The sequence below is a fragment of the Scyliorhinus canicula genome, chromosome 15 (assembly GCF_902713615.1).
Source record: "Scyliorhinus canicula chromosome 15, sScyCan1.1, whole genome shotgun sequence".
In the NCBI taxonomy this organism is placed as follows: Eukaryota; Metazoa; Chordata; class Chondrichthyes; order Carcharhiniformes; family Scyliorhinidae; genus Scyliorhinus; species Scyliorhinus canicula.
Window position 1 is genome coordinate 84,098,387 of NC_052160.1, and position 23,963 is coordinate 84,122,349.

Sequence of the window (23,963 nt, forward strand, 5' to 3'; positions counted from 1 at the left end):
TCAGCTCTTCCTTATACCGATGCTTTAACTGGGTAGCTCTGACAAAGAGCTGGCATAAGCACGATGGGCTGAAGTGCCCCTATCTGTGTTGAATATTGTCCAGTGCACATTCAACACTTCAGGCAGTTGCAATTACCTACAAAAAGTGCTGGAAAGATTTAGCAGGTTAGGCGACATCTTTGAAGAGGCAAACAGAATTAATGTTTCAGGTCTGTGACCTTTCATCTGAATCGGCATTCAAAAGAGACCATCCTCTCCACAACACCGTTGTCCGCTCCTCAATCACCGCCAACACCTGTCCCTTCCCTCCGGCACCTTTTCATGCAACGTAAGAGATGCACCAGTTTGCTTTTTTACCTCCTATATTTACCATCCTAGGCCACAAATACTCCTTCCAAGTGAAAGAGAAATTTGCTTGTACTGCTTTCAATTTAGCCCACTGTTTCCGGTGTACATGGTGTGGTTTCCCCTACCTTGGAGAAGCAGTTGCCAATCTAGGTGACCGCTTTGTGGAATACCTCTGTTTAATCCACAAGCATGACCATGAGCTGGACACTTGTCATTTTGATTCTTCACCTTGCTCGCACTCTGGACCTTCCTGTCCTTGACTTGCTGCTGTGTTCCAGTGAAACTCAATGCAAGCTCCAAGAACAGTGCCTCATCTTTCAAATCGGCACACTGCAATCTTCTGGGCTCAACATTGAGTTCCTCAACTTCAGTTCAGAACCTTTGCCTTCATTTTCTTAGATGTTTAACTTTGCTGAATCAGTTTTTCACGTTTCTTTATTGCTCCACTCTGCATTCAGATAGCTGTGATGTGGAGATGCCGGCGTTGGACGTGGTGAGCACATTAAGAAGTCTTACAACACCAGGTTAAAGTCCAACAGGTTTGTTTCGAATCACTAGCTTTCAGAGCACTGCTCCTTCCTCAGCTGAATGAGCTGGATAGCTGGACGCAGCTGTTCACACCTCATCTGGGCAATTCTTTTATTTCTTTGCCGTACTCATTTAATCTCTCAGACCTTCCCCCCCCCCCCCCCCCCCCCCCCCCCCCCCCCCCCCCCCCCCCGCCCGCCCCCACCACCTCCCAAATTCATACATCTTAACACTTGTTGTTCCATCCGCAAATGCTCCACTTGCTGAAACCTGTTGGGCTGGATTGTCCCAAACTGAGACTATGTCCCTGATGGAACCATCAATTCACTAGACACGTGCTTTAAGATATGAACAGTGGTTTTAATCTACTTACAACTGAGCCAGCCTGTTCCGCGTTGAACTCTCGATGAACTGAACGACTGGCTCTGAGCATTGGTATTTATACAGCAGTCCAGGGGGAGGAGTTGTGGGCGGAGCCAAGGGTGGAGCCCTGTACAAACTCCTAAGCATTCCCAGCGCTACTCCCCCTAGTTGTCGGGCAACGCAACTGCGCTTACAAATGCATGGTCTCATGTATATACAATACAGTGTGAATTATGGAGTTACATTCACTTCATTCACCCCCTACAAAAAAATCAAGTCCGGCGGGGGTGGTGGTTCATAAATTGAGTCTGTCCGGTGGTCGGACTGTCCGCTGCGATCTGCGGAGCACCGGGGTTGCAGCCTCTTGCGGTGGCTGGACGGGTGTTGTGGGTTGGAGTACGATGGCGGACTCCAGGGAAGATCTCGTCCGAGCTCCATACCCGTCTGGTTCGACTGGGGACTGAGAGCGCTGGGGGTTAGCCGGTGCGGGCACACGGAACAGATGGAGCGAGTCAGTGGGCTCGGGAACGCGAGGGGGCGGCTGGGTTGTGCGGAACCGATGCAGTGAGCTAGTGGGCCCGGGAGCCCGAGGGGGCAGCAGGATGGGGTGTAGGGTGAGGGGTGCATCTGTAGTGATAGAGGGAATGCTGGACCCGGCGGGTGCAAGGTCCCGGAGGGATACGGTGTCCTGACGGCCGTCGGGGAACTCGACGAAGGGGTACTGGGGGTTGGAGTGAAGCAGGCTCACCTTCTCAACAAGGGGGTCGGTTTTGTGCGCCCTGACGTGCTTCCTCAGGAGTACAGGGCCCGGTGTCTTCGGCCATGCCGGGAGTGAGACCCCCATGGTAGTGCCCCTGGAAAAAATGAAGAGCCTCTCCTGAGGGGTCTGATTGGTTGCTGTGCATAAGAGGGACCTAATAGCGTGGAGCGCGTCTGGGAGGACTTCCTGCCAATGGGAGACTTGGAGATTTCTGGACCGGAGTGTCAGTAGGACGGTCTTCCAGACCATCGCATTCTCCCTCTCCACCTGCCCGTTCCCCTTGGGGTTGTAGCTGGTAGTCCTGCTCGAGGCGATGCCCTCGTCGAGCAGGTACTGACGCAGCTCGTCGCTCATGAAGGACGAACCCCGGTCGCTGTGCACGTAGCTGGGGAAACCAAACAGGGTGCAAATACTATGCAGGGCCCTAATGACTGTGTGGGAGGTCATATCGGGGTACGGGATAGCAAATGGGAAGCGGAAGAACTCATCTGTGACGTTTAAGTAGTAAACGTTCCTGTTAGTTGAGGGGAGTGGCCCTTTGAAATCGATTGCGAGGCGTTCAAAGGGCCTAGAAGCCTTGACCAGGTGGGCCCTGTCTGGTCTATAGAAGTGCGGTTTGCACTCCGCAAAGATCGGGCAGTCCCTGGTGACGGCTTTTATCTCCTCAGTGGAGAAAGGCAGATTTCGGGCTTTGATGTAGTGGGCGAGCCTGGTGACCCCCGGGTGGCAGAGGTCGTTGTGGATGACTTTCAGGCGGTCGATCTGCGCGCTGGCGCATGTCCCGCTGGATAGGGCATCTGGGGGCTCGTTGAGCTTCCTCGGTCGATACTTAATATCGTAGCGATAGGTGGAGAGTTCGATCCTCCACCGCAGGATTTTATCGTTTTTAATTTTGCCCCTCTGCGAGTTGTCAAACATAAAGGTAACCGATTGTTGGTCGGTGATGAGGGTGAACGTCCTACCTGCGAGGTATTGCCTCCAGTGACGAATAGCCTCCACAATGGCTTGTGGTTCTTTTTCGACTGCCGAGTGTCGGAGTTCCGAAGCGGAGAGGGTACGGGAGAAAAATGCAACTGGCCTTCCTGCCTGATTTAAGGTGGCTGCTAGAGCTACCTCTGAGGCGTCGCTCTCAACCTGAAATGGAGTGGATTCATCCACCGCCCGCATGGCCGCCTTGGCGATGTCCTCCTTGATGCAGTTGAAGGCCTGGCGCGCCTCAGCTGACAGGGGAAATAGTGTGGCCTTAAAGAGTGGGCGGGCTTTGTCCGCATATTGAGGGACCCACTGGGCGTTGTAGGAAAAGAAACCCAAGCACCGTTTGAGGGCCTTGGGACAATGAGGGAGGGGGAGTTCTAAGAGGGGGGCATACGGTCCGGGTCTGGGCCCAGGACTCCGTTTTCCACGACATAGCCGAGGATGGCTAGTCTGGTTGTGCGGAAAACGCATTTCTCCTTGTTATAAGTGAGGTTTAATTTCTGAGCCGTCTGGAGAAAACGGTAGAGGTTGGCGTCGTGGTCCTGCTGGTCATAGCCGCAGATGGTGACATTGTCCAAGTATGGAAACGTGGCCCGCAGCCCGTACTGGTCCACCATTCGGTCCATTGCTCGTTGGAATACCGAAACCCCGTTAGTGGCGCCGAAGGGGACCCGGAGGAAATGGAAGAGGCGGCCATCGGCCTCGAATGCCGTGTAGTGGCGGTCCTCCGGGCGGATTGGGAGCTGGTGGTATGCAGACTTCAGATCCACCGTGGAAAAGAGCCGATACTGGGCGATCTGGTTTACCATGTCTGCAATCCTGGGGCGGGGATACGCGTCAAGGAGCGTAAATCTATTTATTGTCTGACTATAGTCGACAACCATACGGACTTTTTCCCCCGGTCTTCACGACCACCACCTGAGCTCTCCAGGGACTGTTGCTGGCCTCTATGATCCCCTCACTGAGAAGCCTTCGGACCTCCGATCTGATGAACACCCTATCCTGCAGGCTGTACCGCCTGCTGCGAGTGGCTATGGGTTTACAGTCCGGGTGAGGTTGGCAAAGAGAGGAGGGGGGGAGATTCGCAGCGTGGCGAGGCTGCAGATGGTGAGTGGGGGCAGGGGCCCGCCGAAGCTGAGGGTGAGGCTCTTAAGGTTACATTGAAAATCTAGGCCTAATAAGAGTGGCGCGCAGAGTTCGGGCAAGACGTAGAGTTGAAATTTTGCATAGCTAGCGCCTCGGATTGTGAGTGTCGCGGCGGTGCGCCCCTGGACCTGGACAGAGTGGGAGCCTGAAGCGAGAGACATAGTGTGCCGCACAGGGAAAACGGGGAGTGAACAGCGTCTTGCCAGATCTGGGTGTATGAAGCTCTCAGTACTCCCGGAGTCGAAAAGGCATGGCGTGCTTTACCCATTGATTTGGACCTCTGTCATCGAGTTTCGCAGATGCTTCGGGCGTGATTGGTCCAGAGTGACTGCGCTGAGTTGCGGGTAGTCGGCGGCTCGATCAGCTGTGCTGGAGTGGCCCCGTGATGACTGCCCTCTGAGTTCGTAGTCGTCGAGGTGAGTTTCAGAGTTTGAAGGGGATGGATCCCAAGATGGCCGCCCCCATGAGTCGCACATGGCCGGCCGCATGGAGGAGGATTGCCAAGGTGGCTGCCCCCATGAGTCGCACATGGGTGGGGGCGGTGTCGGCATACAGGCTGCAGCATTTCGGGACCTGCGGGCCTGTGAATTCAGGGAATGAGTGCTTTGAGCCGTGGGAGGGTTAGAGGCTGGGGCTTTCTTCGCCAAACACACTCTGGCATAGTGTCCTTTTCGCCTGCAACTGCTGCAGGTCACGTTGAGGGCCGGGCAGTGCTGCCGCGAGTGCTGATTCTGGCCGCGAAAGTGGCAGGCTGGGGCAGCATTGTGGCTGGGCGGCCGCACGGCGCAGGCCTGGGGGAGTCGCTGGTCGGGGGCCCATGACGGGGTCGCGGGGTCCGCGGGGAACGAGGTGAGGCTGCGGAAGGAGACCTCCATAGTGGTAGCAAGTCGCTTCAAGATTTAGGGCCCCCTTTGCCAGCAGTCGCTGGCGCACGTAATTTGACCTAAGGCCCGCAACAAAGGCATCGCGTACAGCAAGTTCTCTATGTTCTGCCGCGGTAACCGTCTGGTAATTACAGTCACTAGATAAAGTTTTAAGCTCTCTCAGGAATTCTGCGAGCGGTTCCGTAGGCCGCTGGCGGCGAGTAGTGAACACGTGTCATGCATAGACTTCATTAACAGGCCTCACATACATTTTGTCGAGTAGCGCTAGGGCTTCAGTATACGAACCGGCACAGTTTAGTTGAGTAGAGATTCTGTGGCTCACCCTCGCGTGCTCATTTTCTGCTCCTCCGTCGTTTCGGCTGTGCTTGCTTCGGCCAGGTAGGTTTTAAGCATTCCCAGCGCTACCCCTCCTAGTGGTCGGGCAACGCAACTGCGCTTACAAATGCATGGTCTCATGTATATACAATACAGTGTGAATTACGGAGTTACATTCACCACAGTCCCCACACTGGCGTAAAAACGGTGGAGTTTTACTCCAGAAATTCCTTCCAAAATGTTGAACAAATTCAAAGCCCTCAAGGGGGCTCGCAGGGACCCGGAGTGAAGCTCACAGCTTTTGCTGCAGATATGGGTCCCCGCACGTCCGGTTCGGAGTCCGCGCATGCGCACGGCGACGACCTCCAGCGACCGCGCCGTGCTCCATGGCGGACCCGGACCGTGGAGCGAGACAAAAAGAACCCCAATCGGCCATGCGCCTGAGCTTCGAACCCAGTGCCTTTAATCGTCGGCCGCCTATAAGGTCCCCACAGTCGTCCACCCCCAACCAGGGTGGCCGCAGACTGAGTCCACAAATGCCACGCCTGCATCCCGACTGGCAAGAGCTGCTAGTTGCACGGCATCGAGAACTCGGCCAGTGGGGAGCGGAAGTTTGCTCAGCGGGCCTCTGGCAATGGGCCCCGGCCGGGCAGCGTACTCCGCGGTCACACTGATTTTCAGACCCCAGAGAATCGGCGAACTGGCACTGGGCCCGATTACGGCGTGAAAGTGGATTCTCCGTCCACACACCAGTCGCGATTTAAGCACGGGGCTGCAGAAAACCCAGCCCTTTATATTTCTAACTTTCCTCAGTGCTGATGAATAGTCACACAATGGTAATATTACCTGCGTGTGTGTGGGAGAGAGGGTATTTGGGAATATGGCAGTGTGTTTGAGCGTGTGTCAGTGTGTCTGAGCGTGTGTCAGTGTGACTGAGCGTGTGTCAGTGTGACTAAGCGTATGTCAGTGTGTCTGAGCGTGTGTCAGTGTGTCTGACCGTGTGTCAGGGTGTCTGACCGTGTGTCAGGGTGTCTGACCGTGTGTCAGTGTGTCTGACCGTGTGTCAGTGTGACTAAGCGTATGTCAGTGTGTCTGAGCGTGTGTCAGTGTGTCTGAGCGTGTGTCAGTGTGACTAAGCGTATGTCAGTGTGTCTGAGCGTGTGTCAGTGTGTCTGACCGTGTGTCAGGGTGTCTGACCGTGTGTCAGTGTGTCTGACCGTGTGTCAGTGTGACTGAGCGTGTGTCAGTGTGACTAAGCGTATGTCAGTGTGTCTGAGCGTGTGTCAGTGTGTCTGAGTGTGTGTCAGTGTGTCAGAGTGTGTGTCAGTATGCCTGAGCGTGTGTCAGTGTGTCTGACCGTGTGTCAGTGTGTCTGACCGTGTGTCAGGGTGTCTGACCGTGTGTCAGTGTGTCTGAGCATGTGTCAGTGTGTCTGAGCGTGTGTCAGGGTGTCTGACCGTGTGTCAGTGTGTCTGACCGTGTGTCAGTGTGTCTGACCGTGTGTCAGTGTGTCTGAGCGTGTGTCAGTGTGTCTGACCGTGTGTCAGGGTGTCTGACCGTGTGTCAGTGTGTCTGAGCGTGTGTCAGTGTGTCTGAGCGTGTGTCAGTGTGTCTGACCGTGTGTCAGTGTGTCTGACCGTGTGTCGGTGTGTCTGACCGTGTGTCAGGGTGTCTGACCGTGTGTCAGTGTGACTGAGCGTGTGTCAGTGTGTCTGGGCGTGTGTCAGTGTGTCTGGGCGTGTGTCAGTGTGTCTGACCGTGTGTCACTGTGTCTGGGTGTGTGTCTGGGTGTCTGAGCGTGTGTCAGTGTGTCTGGGCGTGTGTCAGTGTGTCAGAGCGTGTGTCAGTGTGTCTGAGCGTGTGTCAGTGTGTCTGGGCGTGTGTCAGTGTGTCAGAGCGTGTGTCAGTGTGTCAGAGCGTGTGTCAGTGTGTCTGGGCGTGTGTCAGTGTGTCTGACCGTGTGTCAGTGTGTCTGGGCGTGTGTCAGTGTGTCTGAGCGTGTGTCGGTGTGTCTGAGCGTGTGTCAGTGTGTCTGACCGTGTGTCAGTCTGTCTGAGCGTGTGTCAGTGTGTCTGAGTGTGTGTCAGTGTGTCTGAGTGTGTGTCAGTGTGTCTGAGCGTGTGTCAGTGTGTCTGAGCGTGTGTCAGTCTGTCTGACCGTGTGTCAGTGTGTCTGAGCGTGTGTCAGGGTGTCTGACCGTGTGTCAGTGTGTCTGGGCGTGTGTCAGTGTGTCTGAGCGTGTGTCAGTGTGTCTGAGCGTGTGTCAGGGTGTCTGACCGTGTGTCAGTGTGTCTGAGCGTGTGTCGGTGTGTCTGAGCGTGTGTCAGTGTGTCTGAGCGTGTGTCAGTGTGTCTGACAGTGTATCTGAGCGTGTGTCGGTGTGTCTGAGCGTGTGTCAGTGTGTCTGAGCGTGTGTCGGTGTGTCTGACAGTGTATCTGAGCGTGTGTCGGTGTGTCTGAGCGTGTGTCAGTGTGTCTGAACGTGTGTCAGTGTGTCTGACCGTGTGTCAGTGTGTCTGACCGTGTGTCAGTGTGTCTGACCGTGTGTCAGGGTGTCTGACCGTGTGTCAGTGTGTCTGGGCGTGTGTCAGTGTGTCTGGGCGTGTGTCAGTGTGTCTGAGTGTGTGTCTGGGTGTCTGAGCGTGTGTCAGTGTGTCTGGGCGTGTGTCAGTGTGTCTGACCGTGTGTCGGTGTGTCTGACAGTGTATCTGAGCGTGTGTCTGAGCGCGTGTCAGTGTGTCTGAGTGTGTGTCTGGGTGTCTGAGCGTGTGTCAGTGTGTCTGGGCGTGTGTCGGTGTGTCTGAGCGTGTGTCGGTGTGTCTGACAGTGTGTCTGAACGTGTGTCAGTGTGTCTGACCGTGTGTCAGTGTGTCTGACCGTGTGTCAGTGTGTCTGACCGTGTGTCAGGGTGTCTGAACGTGTGTCAGTGTGTCTGACCGTGTGTCAGTGTGTCTGACCGTGTGTCGGTGTGTCTGACCGTGTGTCAGTGTGTCTGAACGTGTGTCAGTGTGTCTGACTGTGTGTCAGTGTGTCTGACCGTGTGTCAGGGTGTCTGACCGTGTGTCAGTGTGTCTGGGTGTGTGTCTGGGTGTCTGAGCGTGTGTCAGGGTGTCTGACCGTGTGTCAGGGTGTCTGACCGTGTGTCAGGGTGTCTGACCGTGTGTCAGGGTGTCTGACCGTGTGTCAGGGTGTCTGGGTGTGTGTCTGGGTGTCTGAGCGTGTGTCAGTGTGTCTGACCGTGTGTCAGTGTGTCTGACCGTGTGTCAGTGTGTCTGACCGTGTGTCAGTGTGTCTGACCGTGTGTCAGTGTGTCTGACCGTGTGTCAGTGTGTTTGGAACTCTAGCTCCTTGTCTATGTGCGAACACATTGCAGCCCTCCTGCAAGATAAGGGACTCTTATTTTGATACTTCAAAGCACCTACCTCTGTCGGAAGTCGCACAGAATGGGCAGGGAGTCGGCTATTTGAGCAGAATTCAAATACCGGAGATCATTCATGTCTCGGCCTTTTTCTGGTTCCACAATGAAAGGTGAATTTCGGAATTGATGATGCCCCTTTTCAGCAGGAGAACATGAAAAGACAGTAAGTGAGTGTTGTTTGTGGACTGACGGTTGGGGGTAGTAGGGGTTAATCTCTCTGAGGAGTTGTAAATGCATCGCTGTGTTTTGACATGTGCCCTAACTGTGGAGACCCGCTGTCTCAGTGACGGTTGGTGAATGCTGGGGTCTCTGGGAACAAGAAATAACACATTGGGACAAGGGCAAAGAGAGAGGCTGTCGGCTTGAGTTACTCTCCAAATCACATGCTGAGCAGACATCACACTCTGAGTACCTGAGGGAGAAAGCAGTAGGAATCTGTGCAGCTGTGATGGGAGGTTACCGAGCAGCTGGTCTGTGCAGCCTGTTTCTGAGCTAGACAACCTATGTACAAACCAAACGCAGCACCTACATTCTTATAAAGAGTCAGCCCCAAAGATCATTGAAACACAGGCAACCGCCGCAAGTTTGGAAATATCTTTGCCGTCATGCTTCCACAGTTTCTGTCTGACTGCTCTGTCTGGGTTGATGTATTGATCATGTTTTTACAGGGCTCTCTTGTGGAATTTCTTTGGGTCAATTTTATAATCTCACTGTTTTGAAATTTGGGCTATGAAACAGGATTTTATATCGAGTTGGCTCCTCTAGTGGTGTATAGAATCATAGAATCCCTGCAGTGCAGAAGGAGGCTATTCAGCCCATCGAGTCGACACTGACCCTCCGAGAAAGAACTCTACCTAAATCTAAATCCCAAGCCCTATCCCCGTAACCCCCTCTAACCCTTTGGACACTTGCGGGCAATTTAACATGGTTAATTCACCTAACCTGCACATCTTTGTTTTATTATTGTCACAAGTAGGCTTACATTAACACTGCAATGAAGTTACTGTGAAAATCCCCTCGTCGCCACATTCCGGTGCCTGTTCCAATACACAGAGGGAGAATTCAGAATATCCAAATTACCTGACAGCACGTCTTTCGGGACTTGTGAGAGGAAACCGGAGCACCCGGAGGAAACCCACCCAGACATGGGGAGAACGTGCAGACTCCGCACAGACAGTGACCCAAGCTGGGAATCGAACCTGGGACCCTGCTGCTGTGAAGCAGCAGTGCTAACCACTGTGCTGGCAACATCGACTCCTGTGGGTGCTTTCCATGCCGTCCCGTCCAGTACCACCCTCGCCCCACACCGACACAAATGAATGGTGTCTTGGGAATGACTAATAGGAATGCTGACTGGACAGTGAGGGAGAGCTGACCAGATACTCAACCTCTCAGTGGCTAGTGTTATTACACTGATCTCTTGGCACTGTCCAACCTGGGGATGTCAGCAGAGAGAGAGAGAGAGATGTGTATTTTACAGTCCGACTGTGTGGGTGTCTCTTGGATATTCCTAACTCCCTAAATTCGCACCTCACTGCTGACGGCAGCATCACATCAACTGAGGGAGGACTGATTTAACCTGCTTGGGTTCCTTCTCCTGATCACTGTCCAGTGACACTGGATCACAGAAGTGGGTAATAAGCCGGCCTCCTGTTCTGATCCCAGTATTCCCTGGGATTGAGGGAAGGGTTAGTAGCCTAGCTTCCTGCTCCTGATCGTTGGTGAAAATTATACATATGTAAGCATTGTGATGAACATCAGCTGTGATGCTTCCAAAGTTGAACAGTCTGCCAGTAGTTACTATCCAGGCTGATACATGAAGACTGGCCATTTGGGTGAGACCCCATAAGACATGGAATTAGGCCATTCGGTCCATCGAGTCTGCTCCGCCATTCAATCATGGCTGATATATTTCTCATCCCCATTCTCCTGACTTCTCCCCATAGCCCCTGATCCCTTTATTAATCAAGAACCTATCTATCCCTTTCTTAAATCAGAGATTTGGCCTCCAGAGCCTTCTGCGGCAAAGAGTTCTACAGATTCACCACCCTCTGGCTGAAGAAATTCCTCCTCATCTCAGTTTTAAATGATCGGCCCTTCAGTCTGAGGCTGTGACTCAGGACTGGGAAACATTACTGAAAGGAAGGTCAGCGTACAGGCAATGGCAGGCATTCAAGGAAAGAATAGGTGAACTCCAAAAGTTGTTTATTCCTATTTGGCGGAAGAGTATAAAGGGAACTGGCCAAACTATGGCTTACGAGGGAAATTAGAGATAGTATTAGATTCAAAGAAGAAGCCTTCAAATTATCAAGAAAAAGCAATCGATCTGAGGATTGGGAACATTTTAAATTCAGCCAAGGCAGACCAAGGGATTGATTAAGAAGAGGAAAATGCAATATGAAAGTAAGCTAGTGGGGAACATGGAAAAACTGACTAAAAGTTTTTATAGGTATATAAAGAGAAAATGATTGATAAAAACTAATGTCGACCCCTTACAGTCAGAAATGGAATTCATAACTGGGAACAAAGAAATGGCTGAGGAACTAAATTGGTACTTTGCTGCTGTCTTCACAAAGGAAGATGTGAATAATGTACTGGAATTTCTGAGAAACACAAGTGTTAGAGAGGAGCTGAAGGAAATCCGTATTAGTAAAGAATTGGTTTTGGGGAATTCAATGGGATTGAGGTGAACAAATCTCCAGGGTCTGATAATCTTCATCCCAGAGTACTTAATGAAGTGGCCCTAGAAATAGTAGATCCATTGCTGATCATTTTCCAAAATTTTTTGGACTCTGAAATGATTCCTACAGATTGGAGAGTAGCTAATTATAAGCCCACTATTCAAAAATGGATGTAGAGAGTGTAATGTTCTTGTCGGGTAGCCTGATTTATATTACAAGAACACTTGTAGCTAAAGCTATAAACGATTTATTAACATTAACTATGGGTCAAATATATACAAAGCAACAGATGAATAACAGTATGAGCATGCACAAGCAGCCTCTCTCCCAGCTCCCAAGTCAGTCTGAGGTCACCAGACTCTAACATTCACTTATATTCTAATGAGACTCCTAGTGGTCAGTCAGTGAATTACATCACAACCATGATATCACTAGAGAGAAAACAGGGAACTATAGACCATTGAGCCTAACGTCAATAGTAGGGAAGTTGTTAGAGTCCATTATCAAGGATTTCATAGCACAGCATTTGGAAAGCAGTGGTATAATCAGATAAAGTCAGCATAGATTTACGAGAGGGAAATCATGCTTGGAAAATCTACTGGAATTCTTTGAAGGGAAATTTGGCTGCCTGGATACGGAGTTGGCTGGCCGAAAGAAGACAGCGTGTGGTAGTGGATGGGAAGTATTCCGTCTGGAGGTCGGTGACCAGTGGTGTCCCGCAGGGATCTGTTCTGGGACCTCTGCTCTTTGTGGTTTGTATAAAAGACTTGGATGAGGAAGTGGAAGGGTGGGTTAGTAAGTTTGCCGATGACACGAAGATTGGGGGAGTTGTAGATAGTGTTGAGGGCTGTTGCAGGTTACAACAGGACATTGACAGGGTGCAGAGCTGGGCTGAGAAGTGGCAGATGGAGTTCAACCTAGATAAACGTGAAGTGATTCATTTTGGAAGGTTGAATTTGAATACTGAATACAGGGTTAAAGGCAGGATTCTTGGAAGTGTGGAGGAACAGAGGGATCTTGGGGTCCACGTGCATAGATCCCTCAAAGTTGCCACCCAGGTTGATAGGGTTGTTAAGAAGGCGTATGGTGTGTTGACTTTCATTAACAGGGGATTGAGTTTTAAGAGCGGCGAGGTTTTGCTGCAGCTTTATAAAACCCTAGTTGGACCACACTTGGAATGTTTTGTCCAGTTCTGGTTGCCTCATTATAGGAAGGATGTGGATGCTTTGTAGAGCGTACAGAGGAGATTTACCAGGGTGCTGCCTGGACTGGAGGGCATGTCTTATGAAGAAAGGTTGAGGGAGCTAGGGCTTTTCTTTCTGGAGCGAAGAAGGAAAAGAGGTGGCATGATAGAAGTGTAGAAGGTGATGAGAGGCATGGATAGAGTGGATAGCCAGAGACTTTATCCCAGGGTGGAAATGGCTGTCACGAGGGGACGTAATTTTAAGGTGATTTAGGAAGGTATAGGGGAAATGTCAGAGGTAGGTTCTTTACTCAGAGAGTGATGGGTGCGTGGAATGCACTGCCAGTGGAGGTGGTGGAGTCAGAGTCACTAATGACTTTTAAGCGACTCTTGGACAGGCACATGGACATCAGTAAATTGAAGAGGTGTAGGTTAGGTTGATCTTAGATAGGGATAAATGGTCGGCACAACATCCTGGGCCAAAGTGTCTGCACTGTGCTGTACTGTTCTATGTTCTTTGTAACTAGTAGAGTTGACCAGGCAGAACCGGTGGATGTGGTTTATTTAGACTTTCAGAAGGCTTTCGACAAAGTCTCACATAGCAGGTTACTATGTAAAGTTAAAGCGCATGGGATTACAGGTAGTGCCTTCAGATGGATAGAAAGCTGGTTAGCAGACTGGAAGCAAAATGTTGGAATGAAAAGATCTGTTTCCGATTGGCAGGCAGTGACTAGAGGGGACCACAGAATCTGTGCTAGGTACAGTAGGCAGTAATGAAGGCAAATGGTACGTTGGCCTTCATAGCGGGAGGTTTCGGCTACAGAAATAGAAATGTTTAAAAAAAAAAATTTGAGTTCCCAATTCACTTTTTACAATTAAGGGTCAATTTAGCAGGGCAGCACGTGGCCTAGTGGTTAGCACAACCGCCTCACGGCGCTGAGGTCCCAGGTTCGATCCCGGCTCTGGGTCACTGTCCGTGTGGAGTTTGCACATTCTCCCCGTGTCTGCGTGGGTTTCGCCCACACAAGACAAAGATGTGCAGGGTAGGTGGATTGGCCACGCTAAATTGCCCCTTAATTGGAAAAAATAATTGGGTAATCTAAATTTTTTTTTTAAAAGGGTCAATTTAGCATGGCCAATCCACCTACCCTGCACATCTTTGGGTTGTGGGGATGAAACCCACGCAAGCACGGGGGAGAATGTGCAAACTCCGCACAGACAGTGACCCAGAGCCGGGATCGAACCTGGGACCTCGACTCCGTGAGGCAGCAGTGCTACCCACTGCGCTACTGTGCTGCCCGAAATAGGGTTGCTTTACTGCAATTGTATAGGGTGTTGGGGAGGCCACAATGGGAGTATTGTGTGCAGTTTTGGTGTCCATATCTGAGGAAGGGTGTTCTTGCAATGGATGGAATGCAGCAAAGGTTTATCAGCCTAATTCCTGGGATAGTGGAACGGTTGGTTAGGAGACTGTAGGGTTAGGATTATGTTCGTTATAGTTTAGAAGAGTGAGAGTGGATCTCATAGAAACTTACAAAATTCTAACAGGATTAGATGGGGTAGATTCAGAAAGAATGTTCCTCATGGTGGAGGAGTCCAGAACTAGGGATCATAGTTTGAGGATAAGGGATAAATCATTTACGGCTGAGGTGAGGAGAAATTTCTTCACCCAGAGAGTGATGAATCTGTAGAATTAAATACCACAGAAAGTAGTTGAGGCCAAAACCTTCTATGATTTCACAAAGGAATTAGATATAGTTATTGGGGCTAAAGGGATCAAGGGATATGAGGGGAAGGCAGGATCAGGCTATTGAATTTGATCAGCCATGATCATAATGAATGGTATAGCAGGCCCAAAGGCCCGAATGGCCTCCTCCTGCTTCTAATTCCTTTTAAAAAATTAAACATTTTTATTCTCCTCATTTTCAACATTTTCATCAATAAACAACCAAAGAAAAACAAACAAAAACAAATACAATAACAATCTCCCACACACAAACCGCTCAGTATGCAGACCAAAACATCCACCCATACATTCCAGGTAAAAAACACAAATTATTTTATTAAAATTTAGAGTACCCAATTAATTTTTTCGAATTAAGGGGCAATCTTTTGGTTGTGAGGGCGTAACCCACGCAAACACGGGGAGAATGTACAAACTCCACATGGACTGTGACCCAGAGCCGGGATCGAACATGGGACCTCGGCGCTGTGAGGTAGCAGGGCTAACCCACTGCGTCACCATGCTACCCGACAAAAAGCACAAATTAACAATCAATCCGTAAACAGTGTAACATAGAACAGTACAGCACAGAACAGGCCCTTTGGCCCTCAATGTTGTACCGAGCTTTGTCTGAAACCAAGATCAAGCTATTCCACTCCGTCATTGTGGTGTGCTCCATGTGCCTATCCAATAACCGCTTGAAAGTTCCTAAAGTGTCTGACTCCACTATCACAGCAGGCAGCCCATTCCACACCCTAACCACTCTCTGAGTAAAGAATCTACCTCGGACATCCCTCCTATATCTCCCACCCTGAACCTTATAGTTATGCCCCCTTGTAACACCTTCATCCACCCGAGGAAATAGTCTCTGAACGTCCACTCTATCTATCCCCCTCATCATCTTATAAACCTCTATTAAGTCGCCTCTCATACTCCTCCGCTCCAAAGAGAAAAGCCCTAGCTCCCTCAATCTTTCCTCATAAGACTACCCTCCAAACCAGGCAGCATCCTGGTAAATCTCCTTTGCACCCTTTCCAATGCTTCCACATCCTTCCTATAATGAGGTGAACAGAACTGCACACAATATTCCAAGTGTGGTCTCACCAGGGTCATGTACAGTTGCAGCATAACCCCACGGCTCTTGAACTCAAACCCCCTGTTAATAAACACGATCACACTATAGGCCTTCTTCATGGCTCTATCCACTTGAGTGGCAACCTTCAGAGATCTGTGGACATGAACCCCAAGATCTCTCTGTTCCTCCACATTCTTCAGAACCCTTCCGGTGACCCTGTAATCCGCATTCAAATTTTTTCTACCAAAATGAATCACCTCGCACTTATCAGGGTTAAACTCCATCTGCCATTTTTCGGCCCAGCTCTGCATCCTGTCAATGTCTCTTTGCAGCCTACAACAGCCCTCCACCTCATCCACTACTCCACCAATCTTGGTGTCATCAGCAAATTTACTGACCCACCCTTCAGTCCCTTCCTCCAAGTCATTGATAAAAATCACAAATAGCAGAGTACCCAGCACTGATCCCTGTGGTACACTGCTGGTAACTGGTCTCTAGTCTGAAAATTTTCCATCCACCACCACCCTCTGTCTTCTATGTGATAGCCAGTTACTTATCCAATTGGCCAAATTTCCCTCTATCCCACACCTCCTTACTTTCTTCATGAGCCGACCGTGGCAAACCTTATCGAATACCTTACTAAAATCCATGTATACGACATCAACTGCTCTACCTTCATCTACACACTTAGTTACCACCTCCTCAAAGAATTCAATCAAATTTGTGAGGCAAGATTTACCCTTCACAAATCCGTGATTCCGCCGACCCCCCCACCTAATGTTTAATGGCAACCAATTCTTGGAAGTGCATAATAAACAGCCCCCATGAATTGTGGAACCCTTCCTTCATCCATTTCAGTTGAGACTTCAGCTTCCTGAGACTCAAAGAAATTCAAGTAGGTCACCCCGCCAAACCGTGTCACAGGATGGAGATGCTGACCTCCACCCCAACAGGATCCACCTCCGGGCAATCAGCGAACCGAAGGCCAACAACATCTGCCCCCGCACCTGCCCGCCATCCGAGTTGGTCCGACCACCGAAAAAAGCTTCTAGGGGCCTGGTTCCAAGTTCACGAGCACTACCCCTGAGATGACACTGAAAACCTCCCTCCAACAAACCCCTCACATTCCACGTAACTATCCTAACCGGGGTGTCTTTCACCCCCGCTCCCCTCCTATCCACCATCCTCATAACTCTGGGCCCTGCCACTTTGTTTGGCCTGCCCCGTCCCATTGAGCCCCTCCCCCCTCCCAGAATTCCTCCATCCACTTCCTCTCGAAAACACCTCCCCCAGTATCAGGCCCCTCCCCCAACTTTTCATACCTCCTAGGCACATCGAAACCTGTTCTACCAGGCTCTGATGGCTGCAAACGCCCCCCACACCCCACTCCCGTTCACTGGCCAGTTTGGGTTAGCCAGTTTGGAGGCCCCTGCCCAGGCCTCACTCCCCTCTAATCCACCCCCTTCCCCCGCCCGGTCCCAGGAACATAAAGAAATCCCCTTCAACACACAACCCCAGTGTAAACACACAAATCCCAAAGAACAATAAGTGGCAAAGAAAATCCCAACTCTTACCTTGTCCAAATAGGCAACTTCAAGTCATTTAGCGCATATAGAAACATACAGTGATAATTCAAGCTACATAGAGCCCTCTACCCCTCCTCCACCCTCAGTCCAAAACTAATTCTCAGTCCCATTTCTCACTTCTACGCTTCTGCCTTCACAAAGGCCTCCGCTGCTCCACCATCTCAAACTAAAAGTCTAAGGAGTTGTAGGTCACCCTCTACTTAGCTGGGTACACTACGCTGAACCGCACACTGCTGTCTTCACTCGGCTGAAGGCAGCACGGTAGCATAGTGGTTAGCATAGTTGCTTCACAGCTCCAGGGTCCCAGGTTCGATTCCCGGCTTGGGTCACTGTCGGGTGCGGAGTCTGCACGTTCTCCCCGTGTCTGCATGGGTTTCCTCCGGGTGGTCCAGTTTCCTCCCACAGCCCAAAGATGTGCAGGTTAGGTGGATTGGCCATGCTAAATTGCCCTTAGTGTCCAAAAAGGTTAAGTGGGGTTTCTGGGTTACAGGGAAAGAGTGGAGGTGTAGGCTTAGGTTGGGTGCTCTTTCCAAGGGCCGGTGCAGACTCGATAGGCCGATTGGCCTCCTTCAGCAACTGTAAATTCTATGATAAGGCCGCCCGCCTCCTCGCCAACTCCACAGTAAAGTCCTGGTATATACGTATACCTCCTCCAGCCCACTGCACCTCCCGCTTCTGCTTTGCCCAACACACGACCTTCTCCTTCACGCGGCACTTATGGAAACAAACAATCACTGATCTTGGCGGCTTATTTGCCTTTGCTTGAGGCCTCCATGCCCTACGAGGCCGATCCAGTTCATACCGAGAGGAATCTTTGTCCTCCCCAACAGCTCCGCCAAACACCTTAGCAAAATATTCCGTCGGCTTTGGGTCCTCCACCCCTTCAGGCAGGCCCACGATCCTCCGATTTTACCGCCTAGATCTGTTTTCCAGGTCCTCCACTTTGGCTCGCCGACTCTTGTTGACCTCCATCACCCTCTGCAGCTCCTCATCCATCGAGGTGAGTTGATTGCTGTGTTGCGAGAAGGCTTCTTCCACTCCCGTCAGTTTCTCACCCTGCTCGACGCCGTCGCCTTCACCGGGGCAATCGCCTCCTCCACAAGCACTTTCAATGCCGCCATCATGTCTTTCCTCATCACCTCCATGTGCTCTGTGAATTGTTTTTCAAGTTCCACAACCATCATAGAACATAGAATAGTACAGCACAGAACAGGCCCTTCGGCCCTCGATGTTGTGCCGAGCAATGATCACCCTACTCAAGCCTAATGTATCCACCCTATACCAGTAAACCCCCCCCCCCCCCCCCCCCCCCCCCCCCCCCCCCCATTAACCTTACTTTTTAGGACACTAAGGGCAATTTAGCATGGCCAATCCACCTAACCCGCACATCTTTGGACTGTGGGAGGAAACCGGAGCACCTGGAGGAAACCCACGCACACACGGGGAGGACGTGCAGACTCCGCACAGACAGTGACCCAGCCGGGAATTGAACCTGGGACCCTGGAGCTGTGAAGCATTTATGCTAACCACCATGCTACCGTGCTGCCAGGTCCTCTTGGTCATCTTTTCTGCTGTGAACAGTGCGGCCCCACCCAGCGGCCCATCCTCCACCATCCTTTCAGTTGCCGAATCAACCCTTCCACTCAATGGTGAACCTTCACGCGCCGCCCCCCCCCCCCCCCCCCCCCCCAACCCCCTTCACAACAGCTTTCCTTTGGGTTTTGGGCATCCTCCTTCCTTAGGGCAGCACGGTAGCATGGTGGTTAGCATAAATGCTTCACAGCTCCAGGGTCCCAGGTTCGGTTCCCGGCTGGGTCACTGTCTGTGCGGAGTCTGCACGTCCTCCCCGTGTGTGCGTGGGTTTCCTCCGGGTGCTCCGGTTTCCTCCCACAGTCCAAAGATGTGCGGGTTAGGTGGATTGGCCAGGCTAAATTGCCCGTAGTGTCCTAAAAAATAAGGTTAATGGGGGGGGTTGTTGGGTTACTGGTATAGGGTGGATACGTTGACTTGAGTAGGGTGATCATTGCTCGGCACAACATCGAGGGCCGAAGGGCCTGTTCTGTGCTGTACTGTTCTATGTTCTATGTTATGTCTTCCTGCACTATTGCCCATGGGACCGGGCATTAAATTCTAAAAAAGTCAAACCCCGAGCACGAGCCATCCAATGTGTGACCTCCTCCTACATGCCGCCACTGGAAGTCTCCTGCTTCTACTTTCCAAGTTTGTTTTTATGTAGTTCTTGTGGAACTATACGCTCATTAGGATTAGCACTTTTAGGGCAAGGCTTTTGAAGAGAAGAGTACTGGGTTAAATGGTGGGGGTACAGATATTTTTCCAGGCGTGAGGGCCTGTTTCACCATCCAGCTCAGTGACGACTCCAGGGGATGATGAGCTGCTTATAAAATGAACAAACAGGCAGGACCACTCATCCATCTCAAATGCTGATTAACCTGTTGTAACCTTTCACCTGGCCTAATTACAACAGGGTGATAAAGGGTCAGGTATCGTGTTCCAGAATGCCATCCACAGCTTCAAACTAGTTAATCCCGAAGCTGCGTTAAAGTCTGGTCCCACTGCAGGTTGTCCACGCGGTTCACTCCCGGCCTAAAGAGCCTTTCGTTAGGGAGGGCCCTGTTGTTCCAATCGAGCTGAATGGCAGTATTCACAATGAAGCAGCAATAGGAATCCATGTACTTACACCCGGCTGCAGTGCCCTGTGGCTGTCGCTGGATGCTGTCATTGGGAAGGATTTTCCCAACTCGCAGCTCACGTGATACTGAAGAAATCATCTTGCTGGGATCCACAAAATGCAAATTTTACGTTTTGATGCACCACCTTGTATATGGGTAGCTGATAAACGCTCCACAAGATTCCAGAAACAGCAGCTGTATTTAATCTGCTTGCAGAAGGAGGAATGCTGGCCTAGTTTTGCCGCAGGGTTGCATTTGATCCACAAGATCCTGGAAATATTCGGCAGGCCTGGCAACCTCTGTGGAGTGAGAAACAGAGTTAATGTTTCAGGCCAATTGGCAAAGGTTAGGTTTTGAGCAAGGGATACTGTAGGAAATTCGTCCGGCACTTTTAAAAGATGATTCATTCTGGAGACATGGGCTTCATTGCCAAAGGAACATTTATTGTGCCACCTAGTTACTCCTGAGAAGATGATGGTGAGCTGCCTTCTTCAACCAGTGCTGTTAGACAGTAAGTAAAGTGGCTATAGTTCCAGATGACCATGGGCTACTTTCCCCTTTGAGGGAGAGAGCTGATATATTATGATTTAACCTGAGGATCACCACACCTCAGGTGAGGGGCAAGGTTGAGAAGGCGGGGCATTCATGAATAACATCAGTCAGTACAGGAATTGAACCCATGCTGGTAGCCTCCCTCTGTATCACAAACCATCCAGCCAACTACCTTCTGGCAGTTCCAGGATCATGGCAAGTGATGGTGAATGAGTGCCAATTTATCGAGTCAGGATGGGGCGTAGCCTGGAGGGGAGCTTGGTGTCCCTCTCAGTGGTGGGGTTTGTGGCTTTCGGGAGATGCTTGCCACCAAGTATCCTGCACACCACAGCCATCTTGGCACAGTAAGATCCCATAACAATGAAATAGATGACCGGATGATGGGGGTGGCATGGTAGCACAGTGGATAGCACTATGGCTTCACAGCACCAGGGTCCCAGGTTCGATTCCCCGCTGGGTCACTGTCTGTGTGGAGTCTGCACGTTCTCCCCGTGTCTGCGTGGGTTTCCTCCCGGTGCTCCGGTTTCCTCCCTCAGTACAAAGACATGCAGGTTAGGTGGATTGGCCATGATGAATTCCCCTTAGTGACCAAAAAGATTAGGAGGGGTTATTGGGTTCCGGGGATAGGGTCGAAGCGAGGGCTTAAGTGGGTCAGTGCAGACTCGATGGGCCGAATGGCCTCCTTCTGCACTGTATGTTCTATGTGCTTGTTAGGTAAATTTGACTTTCTGAATTCTCTCTCTGTATCCGAACAGGCGCCGAAGTATGGTGATTCGGGGCTTTTCACAGTAACTTCATTGCAGTGTTAATGTAAACCTACTTGTGACTATAATAGAGATTATTATTATTATCTCTTTTAGGAACGCTGGTTGATGAACAATTATTAGTCAGATTTAAAGATGTGCAGGTTGGGTGGGTTGACTGTTCTAAATTGCTTCTAAATGTTCAACGGTTAGGTGGAGTTCTGGGGATGGGGCAGCTGATTGGGTCTGGGTAGGGTGCTGTTTTGGAGGGTTGGTGCACACTCGATGAACTGAATGGCCTCATCCTGCATTGTAAGGATTGCATGATTCAATAAGATCTGTAGGTTTTAGTTTTTATTTTGCAGATTTTTGAGAGAGAGACAGCTTTCAGTCTCATAGTTTGAGGTAAGTTGTTTTGCGGCCCGATTGTGTGGGATAGCTCTGAGTGAGGCAGTTGGGTGATGGGATTTACCTCGACTCAGGAAGAAGAGCTGGAACACAAACAGCTTCTGCTGAATTCCCAGAACAAGACTGAGTGTGACTCCATGCAGTTCTCTGCAGTTCAATATGTTGAACATTCTTGCAGGACTTGCGTTTTGGCAAATACTTAACCAGGAGACATCGATCTGTTATCAGTCATCTGTCCTCCAGCCGGTCACGTACAACTCTGAATGGGCTGATTCAAGTGGGCCCTTGTGCTCCCTATTGCAATGATTGATCTGTTGTAGTCAGCAGGTCAGTTTACTGAAATGATTGAATCAGATCATTGTTTGATGCCTCACACTAGCCGCCATTCTCTGTTTAATAAATGCTGTGAATCACTGTCCTATCATCACATTGTCAATCCCAGGGTTAAAAATGTGGCTGCCAGCCCAGCAAAGCACAGAGCAGGCCCAATCCTTCTGGAGGCTGCTCAGGCAGCAGCTCTCGCTGGTTTCCATGTGTCAGATGAGAATCTTACAGACGGAGACAATTAATCTAAAACTGAATGCAGCACTTAGACTTAGCTGTCTGCTTAATGACAGTTGAATGACTGTTGAGCCTCGCAGTAGATCACAGGCACTAAGGCCCTGTGACAGAAACTGGTTCAGCTGTCGAATGAGAAACCAAAGTATTGGACGTGATTCTTCAGTATCTGGCTCTCTATCTAGCTCTCCACTCGCTTAGATTTTGTTCACTCCCATTCTCTCCTCACTTATCCTTCCTCTCTTCCTCCCTTTCCTCTCTCTCTCTGTCTCCCTCCCTCTTTCTCACCCTGAACAGTGGTCTTTGTAGATGCAGGACCAGTGGTTAGTGAGGGGTCATTCGGAGCGAGGGGATAGGGTCGCTCGGAGTGGATGGATGGGGTCACTCATAGTGAGGGTATGGGGGTCACTTGGAGTGAGGGGTGGGGTCACTCGGAGTGAGGGGTGGGGTCACTCGGAGCGATGGGGTGGGGTCATGGAGTCAGGGTGGGGTCACTCGGAGCGAGGGATGGGGTCATTCGTAGTGAAGGGATGAGGTCACTCAGTGAGGGCATGGGGGGTCACTTGCAGCGAGGATTGGGGTCACTCAGAGTGAGGCGATGGGGTTAGGCAGAAAGGCGATGGGGTCAGTCAGAGCGAGGCAGAGGTCACTCAGAGCGGGTCGATGGGAGTCACTCAGAATGAGGCGATGAGGTTACTCAAAGTGAGGCGGTGAGGTCACTGAGAGGATGGGTCACTCAGTGAGGTGATAGGGTCACTGAATGAGAGGATGGATCCACCCTGAGGGGATGGAGGGCCACAGAGTGAAGATACGGGGGGGGGGGGGGGGGGGGTCACTCGGAGTAAGGGGATTCTCGACACTGAAATCGTGTTCAGTGATTGGTCGGAGAATGGGCCCAGACGGCAAAATCAGGGCCGGTGCCGCTTGGACAACGGTCAGCCATGCTTTGCACCCTCCGAAATGCCGTCATCACACACCACGCAGTTGCAATACCGTTGGTTCCTCATCGAGCAGCCAACCCGCGTTGCTCCGCCCCGATGGGCCGAGTTTCGATGGCGCGGATCACGTGTGGTTACCCAAATCGTGAACCCGGAGTGCCAAATGCGGGCTGTGTCCAACGCCACCACACTCGGCCGGGATCCGTGACGCTGGCTGGGGGGGTGGGCTTCTGTGAGGGCTGGTGGAACTGGTGGGGGGTGGCCAGGGGTCGCTGATGGCGGGTTGGGTCTGCGCACAGCCGCGCCATGTTGTACGGCGCGACCGCTGCAGGTCGTCAGTTGTACGTATGTGCGGCCCATACCTGGCTATTCTGTAGCCATTTTCAGCGTGGGTGGTGGGAATTCCAGTTGGTGCCGGTGCTAGCCCCTCACCGGTACCGGAATCGATGAGGAATTTGTGGAGATTTTTTTCATGTGAACCTCTCGTGGATATGCCATTCGAGCCAGCATGTAGCTGCACATACGGAGAATATTATCTTTCATTAAGCTGCTGATTCTCAAAACATTGTCTGCCGTCAATAATTGATATTAGATTGAATGTCAGTGACACTTCCAGCATGGGATCAGTTTACTGTGAACAGCCTGTCCCGGCAATAATTCAGAGAGCACACAGAGTGACACAGACTGACACATTAATCACAGGATGGCAGCCCATTTCACTGGAGTAATTACTGATCAGGAAGGCCATTCTTACCTTAATTCCATCCAATCAGAATAATAACCTTTCTGCTGAAATAAAATATTTCGAAAGCGATTGCAGGATTTGCCCCACTCCTCTGAAGTTTATTCCACATCAGGAACACTATAGAATTTCTTCCCTCAACCCTGAGGTCACTATATTCTAGTTTTAATTTATTTAATAGAATTTCATAGAATTTATAGTGCAGAATGAGGCTATTCGGCCCATCGAGTCTGCATTGGCTCTTAGGAAGAGCACCCTACTTAAGTCCACACCTTCTCCCTATCCCCATAACCCGGTAACCACAGCTAACCTTTTTTTTGGACACTAAGGGCAATTTATCATGGCCA

The 23,963-nt window shown here is 50.8% G+C and overlaps 1 protein-coding gene across 3 annotated transcripts in view; it reads left to right on the plus strand.

Annotated features, from left to right (window-relative positions):
* Positions 1-23,963, plus strand: part of LOC119978525 (BTB/POZ domain-containing protein KCTD20-like) — a 183,270-nt gene that overhangs the window by 73,110 nt on the left and 86,197 nt on the right. The window contains exon 1 of one of the 3 annotated variants that reach the window (XM_038820233.1): positions 8,699-8,900. The exons of 1 other annotated variant lie outside the window; for it this stretch is intronic. In XM_038820233.1, coding sequence (XP_038676161.1) covers positions 8,890-8,900 — 11 coding nt within the window. In that variant the 5' untranslated portion in view covers positions 8,699-8,889. Of the gene's footprint in view, positions 1-8,698; positions 8,905-23,963 lie in introns of those variants that run through there. One more of the 3 variants, XM_038820234.1, reaches the window with a different exon arrangement.